Here is a 12612-nt window from a genome sequence, read left to right as displayed (position 1 = left end):
CATAAAGATTACAAAATTGGATACCCTATATTGTTGTTGTTGTTGTTGTTGTTAGGTGCCATTGAGTGGGTTCTGACTCATAGTGACCCTATGTACCACACAGTGAAATACTGCCCAGTCTTGCACCATCCTTACAGTCTTTGTTATGCTTGAGCCCATTGTTGCAGCCACTGTGTCAATCCACCTCATTGAGGGTCCTCCTCTTTTCTGCTGACCCTCTACTTTACTGAGCATGGTGTCCTTCTTCAGGGACTGATCCCTCCTGACAACATGTCCAAAGTGTGTGAGACGTAGTCTCACCATCCTTGCTTCTAAGGAGCATTCTGGTTGTACTTCTTCTAAGACAGATTTGTTTGTCCTTTTGGCAGTTCATGTTATATTCAATATTCTTCACCAATGCTACAATTTGAAGATGTCAATTCTTCTTTGGTCTTCCTTATTCATTATCCAGCTTTCACATGCTTATCGTGTGATTGGAAATATTATGGCTTGGGTCAGGCTCACCTTAGTCCTCAAGGTGATATCTTTGCTTTTTGACACTTTAAAGAGGTCCTTTGCAACAGATTTGCCCAATACAATGTGTCTTTTGATTTCTCGACTGCTGCTTCCATGGGTATTGATTGTGGTTTCAAGTAAAATGAAATCCTTGACAACTTTAATCTTTTCTCCATTTATCATGATGTTGCTTATTGGCCCAGTTGTGAGGATTTTTGTTTTCTTTATGTTGAGGTGTAATCCATACTCAAGGCTGTGGTCTTCGATCTTCATTCAGTAAGTGCTTCAGGTCCTCTTCACTTTCAGAAAGGTTGTGTCATCTATATAATACAGGCTGTTAATGAGTCTTCTTCCGATCCTTATGCCCTGTTCTTCTTCATATCATCCAGCTTCTCGGTTATTTGCACAGCATGCAGATTGAATAGGTATGGTGAAATGATACAAACCTGACGCACATCTTTCCTTACTTTAAACCACTCAGTATCCCCTTGTTCTGTCCAAACAACTGCCTCTTGATCTATGTAAAAGTTCCTCATAAGCACAATTAAGTGTTCTGAAATTTCCATTCTTCACACTGTTATCGATAATATGTTATGATCCACACAGTTGAATGTCTTTGCATAGTCAATAAAACACAGGTAAACATCCTTTTGGTATTCTCTGCTTTCAGCTGGAATCCATCCAATATCAGCAATGATATCCCTGGTTCCACGTCCTCTTCTGAATCCAGTCTGAATGTCTGGCAGTTCCTTACAGATATATTGCTGCAGCCACTTTTGAATGATCTTTAGCAAAAATTTGCTTGCACGGGATATTAATGATATTGTTCAATAATTTCCACATTCAGTTGGATCACCTTTCTTGGGAATAGGCAAAAATATGGTTCTCTTCCAGTTAGTTGGCCAGGCAGTTGTTTTCCAAATTTCTTGGCATAGACAAGTGAGCTTTTCTGGTGCTGCATCCATTTGTTGAAACATCTCAATTGATATTCTGTCAATTCCTGGAGCCTTGCTTTTTGCCAATGCCTTCAGTGCAACTTGGACTTCTTCCTTCAGTACCATCGGTTCCTCATCATATGCTACCTCTTGAAATGGTTGAACATCGACTAATTCTTTTTAGTATAACGACTCTGTATTCCTTCCATTATCTTTTGTTGCTTCCTGCATCACTTAATATTGAGTTGCAATAGTGAATCCTTCACTATTGCAATCCAAGGGTTGAATTTTTTTTCTTCAATTCTTTCAGCTTGAGATATGCTAAGCATGTTCTTCCCCTTTGTTTCTCTATCTCCAGCTTTTTGCGCGTCATTATAATACTTTACTTTTTCTTCTCAAGCTGCCCTTTGAAATCTTTTGTTAAGTTCTTTTACTTCATCATTTCTTCCTTTTGTTTTAGTTGCTTGACATTTGAAAACAAGTTTCAGACTCTCTTCTGATACCCATCTTTGTCTTTTCTTTCTTTCCTGTCTTTTCAGTGACCTCTTGCTTTCTTTATATATGATGTCCTTGATATCATTCCACAACTTATCTGGTCTTTGGTTGTTAGTGTTCAACATGTCAAATCTGTCTTGAGATGGTCTCTAAATTCAGGTGGGATATACTCGAGATTGTATTTTGGCTCTCATGGACTTGCTCTGATTCTCTTCAATTTCAGCTTGAGCTTGCATATGAGCATTTGATGGTCTGTTCCACAGTCGGTCCCTGGCCTTGTTCTGACTGATGATATTGAGCTTTTCCATTGTCTCTTTCCACAGATGTAGTCTGTTTGATTCCCGTGTATTCCGTCTGGCAAGGTCCATATGTATAGTTGCCATTTATGTTGGTGAAAAAAGCTATTTGCAATGAAGAAGTTGTTGGTCTTGTGAAATTCTATCATTCTATCTCTGGCATTGTTTCTGTCACCAAGGCCATATTTTCCAACTAGGTATCCTTCTTCTTTGTTTCCAACTTTTGCGTTCCAATCACCAGTAATCATCAATGTATCCTGATGCATGTTCGATCAATTTCAGACTGCAGAAGCTGATAAAAATCTTCAACTTCTTATCTTTGGCTTTAGTGGTTGGTGTGTAAATTTGAATAATAATCATTTTAACTGGTCTTCCTTGTAGGCGTATAGACATTATCCTATCACTGACAGTGTTGTACTTCAGGATAGAACTTGAAATGCTCTTTTGGATGATGAATGCAACACCATTCCTCTTCAAGTTTTCATTCCTGGGATAGTAGACTATATGATTATCCAATTCTAAATGGCCAATACCAGTCCATTTCAGCTCGCCAATGCCTAGGACATCGATGTTTATGAGTTCCATTTCATTTTTGAGGATTTCCAATTTTCCTAGATTCATATTTCATACATTCCAAGTTGTGATTATTAATGGATGTTTGCAGCTGTTTCTTCTCATTTTGAGTGGTGCCACATTAGCAAATGAAGGTACTGAAAACTTTATTCCATCCATGTCATTAAGGTCGACTCTACTTTGAGAAGGCAGGTCTTTGAGGAGGACACCCTGTGGGGAAGTTCTGCTCCATCCTATAAAGAGGCTATGAATCAAAATCAACTTGATGGCACACAACAACAGCAACAACATGTTGAATCAGGGTTTATGGAATGATGCTAGGTTTGGGAGGAAAAAAGCAACACTGAGCTTACTTTTTTTATATATGGCACTTGAGGGTTTTATTGTTGTCATTAGGTGCCATCAAGTTGATTCTAATTCATAGAGACCCTGAGTACAACAGAACAAAACAGTGCCCAGTTCTTTGTCATCCTCACAATTGTTGCTGTGTTTGAGCCCATTATTGCAACCACTGTCTCAATCCATCTCTTAGGGTCTTCTTCTTTTTCACTGACCAAACATGATGTCCTTCTCCCAGGATTGATCCTTCCTGATAACATGTCCAAAGTACATGAGACGATATCTCACTGTCTTCCCTTCTAAGGAGCATTCTAGCTGTACTTCTTTCAAGACAGATTTATTCATTCTTCTTGCAGTCCAGGGTATATTCAGTATTCTTCACCAATACTGTAATTCATATGCATCAGTTCTTCTTCATTTTTCCTTATTCATTGTCCAGCTTTCACATGCATATGAGACGATTGAAAACACCATAGCTTGGGTCAGGTGCACTTTAATCCTCAAAGCGACATCTTTGCTTTTTAACACTTTAAAGAGGTCTTTTGCAGCAGATTTGCCCAGTGCAATTCTTCCTTTGATCTCTTGACTGCTGCTTCTGTGGGCATTGATTATGGTTCCAAGTGTAATAAAATCCTTGACAACTTCCATATTTTCTCCATTTATCATGATGTTGCTTGAGTGTAGGAATGTTAATGTCTGCATGTTTTACAAAGGTCCCCAATACTCACCATGACAATAGTGATCAAATGAAGTCATCTATCTGTGAGTCACAGAGTCCTATTATTATTTTAATTTTTAGTGGTGCCGCGGAGGACAGTGTGTGAAATATGGAGACAAAGGCCCCCAGCCCACCCACGGCCATTGGTCAGACTGGTCTCCCTGGTCCCCTTGCTCTAGGACCTGCGGAGGAGGAGTCTCCCGCAGAGACCGAAGCTGCACAAATCCCAAGTATGTACAACTCCCATATTTAATTATGTCATGAGCCTTCCAAGCCCTATGCCTATACCTAACCTTGGTAATATTAGTTGTAGATTTTGCACATTATTGTAAGAAACACTAAACAGAAAAGATGTTTTATTCAAGACCAAAAAGCTTTCCTTAAATTATATGTATAAGATATAATTTAAAATGTTTATAACTACCTGACCGACCACAGCAACAGTTTAACAGACCTGACAGTGATTTTCAGGAATTAGATTTTAATCATATTCAGTTGAAATGCCAAGGATCTGCCTTAAAAAGAAAACAATCGCTTCCTTTACCATGAGACCAGAAGAACTGGATGGTGCCAGGCTACCATTTCTGAACATTTTGATCAAAGGTCTGTAGAAGAATCTTGATCAAAAGGTGGGAAATGAAGGAGAGAATTTTAAATTCTCATGGAATCCAGACTTTCTGGGTCCAATGGGGCTGGATGAACTCCTGAAACTTTTGCCCTAAGATAGTCTTTAAGTCTTAAAACTTAAACCCAAAAATCCCCTTAAGTCTTCTTTAAATCAAACAATAGTTTAGCTTAACTAGTAAAGAATGTCTGCCTTGCACAGTATCAGTAGATCTTTTAAGATATATCTATATGGGATCAAACTGACCACAGCAACTCAAAAGATTAGATAGGAAGCTTAGAGGGCAGTAAGTTTATGTTAATGGAGGAGAAGCAATTCAGAAAAGAAGGGTAAGAATGGTTGCACTTAAAGAATGTAGCCAATGTCACCAGATTGTACAGGTAAAATTATTGAATTGGTGTATTTGCTGCTATGTGTATTCTCAACAGCAAACCAATAATAATAATAAACCAAGAAAAGATATAGAACACAAATGGTTAAGAATCAGTAAGAACAATATGTTCATGGGGAAAAAAAAAAAAGACAAAATTTGGCATGTCCATCAAATGTATTTATCTTTATAACATGTGGTTTATGTGGTCTCTGTTAGAAGACAAGAATATTAAAAGCCATCATCTATGTGATGGAGTGAAGTGGTTTTTAAGTCATCATTTTACACCTAGATTTGTTTAAGAAATAATTAATATCACTTGTTGTTTTAATCCTGTCTCTTAAACATGAGAGAAAGTCCCCAGTAGGTCACCCCTGCTCTACAGCTTATTTCAGGGATGTTACAGTCCTGGTCATTATGAGTTGGAATCAACTTGAAGGCAACATTTTTTTGGTTTTTGTTTGTTTGCTTGCTTTACAGTCCTGGGGTGTAACATAATCTCTGTTGGGGGTAGTGTTTGTGTCATGGCCAACTGGTGAAAGTGACTGATTCTTCTTGCCTCGTCTTGATGTTCCGGCCTTGTCATAAGGAGACTGGCAGTGGAAAGAAGATGAGATCTGGAGTGAATAGTTGAATTTCAGTCTCAGCTCTGCTTTCTGTCAAATGGGTTATGTAATCCTGGGACAACCATTATCCTCCTCCCCCATGGAACAAAGGTGCCAACCTCCCTTCAGGGGCTGATGGGAGGCATCAGAGAACCAATCCATGCAAGCCCACTTTCCAAGTCCCATCATGTTCTGCCAATGTAGTAAAGTATACACGTAATACAAAAGGAAAATGCTACCCACATCATTAATACCTAAGAAAGTGTCAATGACTTCTTAGAAATGCACTTTACTTACTCGGTCACTCTAAATAATTTAACACTATCAGCCCCATTCCTCCAAAAAGTCTAATTTCAAGGATGGGGTAAACAGCTACTAAAATGCTAAGTTTCTGACTACTGAATATATGTTCCAGACCATCCCACGGAGGGAAGTTTTGTGAGGGCTCTACACGCACCTTGAAGCTTTGCAACAGTCAGGAATGCCCTGAGAATAGTCTGGACTTCCGAGCCGTGCAGTGTGCGGAGTACAACGGCAAAGAGTTCAGAGGATGGCACTATAAGTGGAAGCCCTACACGCAAGTGGAAGGTAAATCTCCACCCCCATTTTCCACTAATCTCCAGACACTGTCTTATCTTTAAGCATTGATAGTGTGGTTTTCAAATAGACCAAATATCACCATATAAGATCAATGTCACAGGTCCTATTCTTTTAGTTATGTTGGGGTTTGTTTGATTTTGCCTGCCCCATAGCCACTGGCTTGCCCAACTGTATGATGAGAATGTAACAAGCTGATGGAGGGTATATGCATAACATGATGAAAATTCACCTGGGAAGTAATAAAAAAAAATTCAAAGTAGCTGGTGCATTATGAATGGATCAACTTTTTTTAAATAAGAATCATGGTAGTGTATGGTGATGCTGCTATAAGCATGTCACCCACTGAATATTTATAATTATCTAGGAAGGAAAGAAAAAATTTAGAATTTTTTGGAAGATCAGGTAATTCTCAAATATACTATACTTGGAAACTCTTGATCTATGGCTATAAACCAAGAAGGTTATTTGTAGCATATGTAAGACTTTACTCTCTAGTGAAAGAGAAATATGTATTATTCTTATAATAACTTGAACTTGATAACTGAAGTAACATAATTTAAAGAGGAATTCAAAGAACACCTAATCAACTCATTCCTTGAATCTGGGAATACTGTCCAAGCAAATGGCAGAGATACTCAGGAAATGCATAAGTTGGACTGTTCAATCTGATGTTTTCTTTTATCTTTCCAATGTATACAATGTTTTCATGGTAGGAGGTTTCTGAAGATAGTACATTCTGGAATGAAAAAAATGTAGTAGTCCCACACAAAGCATTTTTGGTGGTGCTATTATTCCTAAACCCAATAAAATTATACCCATGAGAAAGAGACTAGTAGACACGAGAGAAAAGTAGAAATTGGGATCAGAAAATATGTGTGCTCCTGACTTTGACAGCCTTCAGAAAATGTATCCATTAATCATCCACTAAAATTGACTCTTAGAATTATTCATTTGGGTCTCTTATTTTACACAGTGAAGAAAATGTTTGTAGATGAGTCTTTAGCCTATGACTCAACAGCACAGCAAATGTTATTTGCCATTTTTTTTTCATATTAATCATATATACGTCACAAATCCTTGGATGGGTTATCAAGGAAGGGGTGAACTTGGCCTGCCAGTCTATATGATGGTACCTATATTCTTCATGTATTAGTATTTTTTGACAGTCCATTATATTTTATAGGAAATATTATTCTCTGGAGATTTTGTCTAAAAAGTTAGTCTCTTTTTCAGTTTAAATATCTTACGTATTTTGTGAAATGCACTAGCTGTTAAGAAATTCAGTGAATATTTTAATTTGTTATATTTTATTTGTAAGAGTCTTGTATATTGCTACAAAATGGTAGTGACTTTTTTGCATTTCTACAAGAGAGTAGTGAATCATACCAATTAAAAGAGTAAAACATTAATGTTATAGTTCAAGCCAACAAATATTTATTGAATGCCTACTATGTGCCAATGAATGTGTAAAGAACAAAGGTCAGTAAGGACAGAGAAAAGTAAGAATTAATAGTGAATCATTTACCAAAAATAAGAAAGATCAAAGGGAAAAGCAAAGCCTTATAAGGCAACCATTAAAAAATGTCTTTTTTATGCATTATTGTGTGGGACTTATTTTCTGGGCAAGAAAAAAAATGAAATAAGTCTATCTAAAATTCAGAGCAAAACTGATTAGAGCTTAAGTATCTCTCTTATGTGTATTTGTGTGTGTATTTCTTTTTAAGATCAGAACTTATGCAAACTCTACTGTATCGCAGAAGGATTTGATTTCTTCTTTTCTTTGTCAAATAAAGTCAAAGATGGGACCCCATGCTCGGAGGATAGCCGTAATGTTTGTGTAGATGGGATATGTGAGGTAATAATGATCCTTCATTCATTCAACAAACATTTCCAGACAGTCTGCTTTGTGCCAGGCTCCGTACAAGGGGCTAGAGAGACCAGCCAGATAGACAGATGAGTCCTTTGGGGTCAAGGACAGAACCCGGTTGGGGAGAAAGCCAGATGGACACATATTGATGACATATGGTAGGGTGTTTTGATGGAGCTTGAGGAGAGGAGCACAGCTAAATCTGTCTTAGGTGCTTAGGCGTGGGTGTGGGAGATTTCCATGGGCTCCGTGGGCTCCATGGAGAGGGGACCATCTGAGTTAGATCTTAAAGGATCAGTTGGAAGTGGGTCATTAAGGAAAGCGGGGTGGAGTGGACACAGTGGTGAGTCATGAGAGTGTCCAGAAGACAGGTAGGAGTCTGGGAACAATGAGCATTGTTTGTGGGGTGCAACAGGCCTCTCACTGCCTGGAAAAGGCATTGACATGGGAGTCCCCTGGTGTATGCGGAAGAGGCATTGGGATTGGGAATGGCAGAGCCTCAGGGTCACTGGCAGTAGCATGGAGAATAAATGAAGGCAGGAGGTGCTCAGAGCCTACAGGCCAGTTTGCAACTATGGTGGTGACCTCGAGGCCTAAACTTCTGTTGGGACCAGGTAGGTAGAGAGGGTTGTGGGAGACAGGCTAGGAAAGACTCTGAAACTCAGGGAACATAAAGTGATGAGATTGTATTGAGATAAGGAGTACAAGGAATGTTATTATGAACTCAGTTCAATTCAAACCCATTGCATGTACACAGTGGGTTTTTAAAGGAGGGAGTTACCCAGTGGGCATAGTTAGTGGAGTCTGCAAACCACGATCCTGGTTTCCTCTAACTAGCTGTACAGCCGTGGCGACGTTAAATCGTCCACTAAGACCCTTAGTGTAATCACTGATAACACATGAAAATTAGACAAGGCGAGCCTACTAAGATCTCTCTGTACTTTCAAATGCTCAAATCTCTACCTTTTTGCCTAATTACGAGTTGATTTGGTAAATATTTCATTACTTGTGATGTATTCTTAATGACACAGAATCACAATCCCTTATCTGTAACTCTGAAATCCCAAAGGCTCTGAAACAGAAAGTTTTTTGGGGGGACTCATTTGGCCATAAAATATAAGCTGATCTGATTTTGTTTGGTGGCAACAATGTGGCCTGAAAAACTATGAGACTATTTTATTGGTCTCATTTATTCCACTTAGCATGAACGAGTACATGTTTTCTATAAGAACATGAACAGGTGTTGTTACGGGATGTCCCCTAGGCCCTGCTGGATGCTCACATGATATGTATTATTCACTTTTCTAAAACACAAAACGTTCCGAGTTCTGAAATGCGTCAAGATTACAAACAAGGGATTGTGGACTGTAGCTATTTTATGTTTGAATGGATTTTTTTTTTTTTTTTTATAGACTATACTCTTTCTCGAGGAGCCCTGGTAGCATAACAGTTAAGCACCTGGCTGCTAACCAAAAGGTCAGCAGTTCAAATCCACCAGTGGCTCCGTGGGGGAAAGATCTGGTGATCTGTTCCTGTAAAGATTACAACCTAGGAAACCCTTTGGGGCAATTCTACTCTGCCATATGGGGTCACTATGAGCCAGAATCAACTCAATGGGTATCCAGTAACAACAGCCCTAGGCCCTGCTGGAGGCTCAGATGATATGTATTACTTTTTAAAAAGCCAAAGCACTCTGAGTTCTGAAATGCATCAAGTTTGCAAACAAGGGAGAGTGGACTATATTTTGTGTTTGGATGGACTTTTTCCATTTTATAAACAATACTCTACTAGGAAATGAAAAACAAGGAAGTGTCATAGACACTGCAAAGAGCTCCTGAAACTCTAAGACATTGAACAAGAATGCCCATTATCTAATCTAGCTAGGAATCATTTCCATGTGGCATCCCTTACCTCTTGCCAGCGTACAAGGCTATTCAAAAGGACAGTGGCACCTGTCCAATGGAAACTTATGTGGACATATTGCTTGTCATTGTCCCAAGCTCTTCATTTTAGTTTGAAGTTCACGTGTGTCTCCAACATGACTACCTGATCGATTTCATTTAAGGCTCATTAATGCCAAAGAGGGCAGTGTCTGTTTCACATTTAAAGGTCCCTTACCTTGGGTCTGAAGTGTAGAATAGTCTCACTGTGCACATATTGGGTATCCAATAAATATTTGTTAATGACACTGTGTTGGTGATTTTTAAACTATCATGGGGAAGAGGTTTCTTGCTTGTAGGTTGTGACTTCTTTCTTTGTGTTGTCCTTTCTTATATGAACGGCGTGTGACATTGCGGGGTCCTCCAGAGAGTTGGCTGCGATAATGTCCTTGGGTCGGATGCCACCGAAGACTCCTGTGGTGTGTGCAAAGGAAATAACTCAGATTGCATAGTTCACAAAGGTCTCTACACCAAGCACCACGACACAAACCGTGAGTGCTTCAGAGCCGCCTGCAAGTTTAACTAAAAAAGATACGACCTGGAACTTCTTTATGGGATGGGCTTGAGGTGACAGTGAGTACAGCAGGTGCTCAGAGGTCTAAGAGTCTTACAGCTTCATTTCCTGCTTTAGGTTGAGACTCGCTTCTCAAGCTTTTTGTTTTGGTTGGAAGTGTTTGCTAGGTTATTTGAGTTTAACTCGTTCTTAGGAATAGCAAAAATTATAATAGCTGTGCTCCAATTTAAAAAAAAATAAAAAAGTAATTTATAGAACTAACTTAACTGATCATCAAAACAGATCTTCTCCAGGTACCAAATGTGGACCCTCAGGTTTTATATATGTGAAATCTAAGTTGCTGAGGGCTTTTGCCCTGGCATCATTGGATGAAATACCATGTAACCCATTTCCTCTAATATAGAGTACTATCAGATAGTCACCATTCCCGCTGGAGCCCAGACTATCCGCATCTATGAAATGAATGTGTCCACCTCCTACATTTCTGTGCGCAATTCCCTCCAAAGATACTATCTGAATGGACACTGGACTGTGGACTGGCCAGGCCGATACAAGTTTGCTGGCACTGCCTTCGACTACAGACGATCCCACAAGCAGCCAGAGAGTCTGACATCAGCTGGGCCGACCAACGAAACCCTGATTGTGGAGGTAGCCTCTCCCTTTGGCTTCAGAACATGGGTTTGGGGATCTCAGGGTGTTTTTATAGATTCATGACTGTGAGTTTAACTCTTAGTCCACAGAATAATGTTTATAATCAGATCACATAGAAGCACAAATCCATCTATAAGCTGAACTAGGCAATGCCCACACCTGTTGCCATCAAGTCAATTCCGACTCACGGCTGACCTCACGTGTTACAGAGTAGAACTGTACTCCACAGTGTTTCCTTGGCTGTGATCTTTACGGAAGCAGATCGCCAGACCTTTTCTTCTGTAGTACCACTGGATGGGTTCAAACTGCCAACCTTTCGGTTAGTTATCGAGTAACCTGCTGGCACCACTCAGGGACCTTTTCAATGGGGAACACCCTTTCCAAAATCCTTTGCCACTGAGGCAGTTCCGACTCGTAGCAACCTTACAGGGCAGGATAGAACTGCCCTATAGGGCTTCCCAGGCTGTAATCTTTATGAAAGCAGACTACGACATTTTCTCCCAGGTTCGAACTGCCAACTTTTTGGTTAGCAGCCAAGAGTTTAACCACTGCGCCACCAGGGCTCCTTGAACGGGCAATAGTCTCTTGTTTTTTATCATCTGTCATTTTTTGGTGCAAGGCCGAATTCTTAGTTATGCACTTACTCATGCCGCCTTTGCATGTCTTGGGGTCCCTCTGCTCCTCGATTTTTGCAGAATCAGCTTCTCTCTTGGAAGCTCTGTAGCTGTGAGAGGAGGGAAGTCCTTTAAGCAGGCACTATCACTGTGGTCAGGTTGCAAAGTCTTCTTAAATTTGTTTGGAGGAAGAAGCTAAATGCAAGGCAAAAGGGTGAAATGTCGATGTATTTTTCTGTATGTACTTGAATCTAGATGAGAATGTTACCCCTGCTTAACTCTCTCTCTGTCATTGCCAACAATTCCAACTCACAGCAACCCTATAGGACAGAGTAGAATTTCCCCATAGGGTTTCCAAGGAGTGACTGGTGGATTCAGACTGCCACCTTTTTGGTTAGCAGCCAAGCTCTTAACCACTGTGCCACCAGGCCTCCTTACCCCTGCTTAGGAAATTGTAAATTTTGGAGGATGGCAAGTGTTTTCTTTGTCATCATGACTGAATTGTTGTTGAAAGTATTCTTGTTTTAAGTATTTTCAAATGAATGAACACATACACGTTGATTTCGCTGTAATTTACTTTCTTTTTTTTTTTTGCAGCTTCTGTTTCAGGGCAGGAACCCAGGTGTTGTCTGGGAATATGCTTTGCCTCGGCTAGGGGGTAAGAAGAAGCCGAGCTTCCAGCCCAGCTACACATGGGCCATCGTTCGTTCCGAGTGCTCTGTCTCCTGTGGTGGGGGTAGGTCACATCTCATGTCTCCCAGGGAGGTGGGAGAATGGGCCATCCTCAGGACCCAATGCTCTGTCTACTCTGGTGGGGGTAGGTCACGTCTCCTATCTTCCGGGGAGGTAGGCATATTTGTTCATGAGGCACCCCAATCGCCAGCACACTATACTGGTCTCCTCATATCCCAGGGAGGGGCCCAGGGCTTCCCTCTGAGGGGGCGTCAACACCCCAGAGACAGAGAAGGGAGCTGG

At 40.2% G+C, this 12612-nt stretch overlaps 1 protein-coding gene across 1 annotated transcript in view; it reads left to right on the top strand.

Annotated features, from left to right (window-relative positions):
• Positions 1-12612, top strand: part of ADAMTS16 (ADAM metallopeptidase with thrombospondin type 1 motif 16) — a 286634-nt gene that overhangs the window by 170659 nt on the left and 103363 nt on the right. Inside the window, exons 11-16 of the mRNA XM_003408138.3 lie at positions 3933-4081; positions 5867-6039; positions 7776-7906; positions 10226-10349; positions 10776-11020; positions 12235-12373. Of these exons, the coding sequence (XP_003408186.2) occupies positions 3933-4081; positions 5867-6039; positions 7776-7906; positions 10226-10349; positions 10776-11020; positions 12235-12373 (961 nt within the window). The remainder of the gene's footprint in view (positions 1-3932; positions 4082-5866; positions 6040-7775; positions 7907-10225; positions 10350-10775; positions 11021-12234; positions 12374-12612) is intronic.

The sequence above is a fragment of the Loxodonta africana genome, chromosome 2 (assembly GCF_030014295.1).
Source record: "Loxodonta africana isolate mLoxAfr1 chromosome 2, mLoxAfr1.hap2, whole genome shotgun sequence".
Taxonomy (NCBI): Eukaryota; Metazoa; Chordata; class Mammalia; order Proboscidea; family Elephantidae; genus Loxodonta; species Loxodonta africana.
Note: the sequence above shows the minus strand (reverse complement) of the source record. Positions and strands in the feature narration are given on the sequence as shown.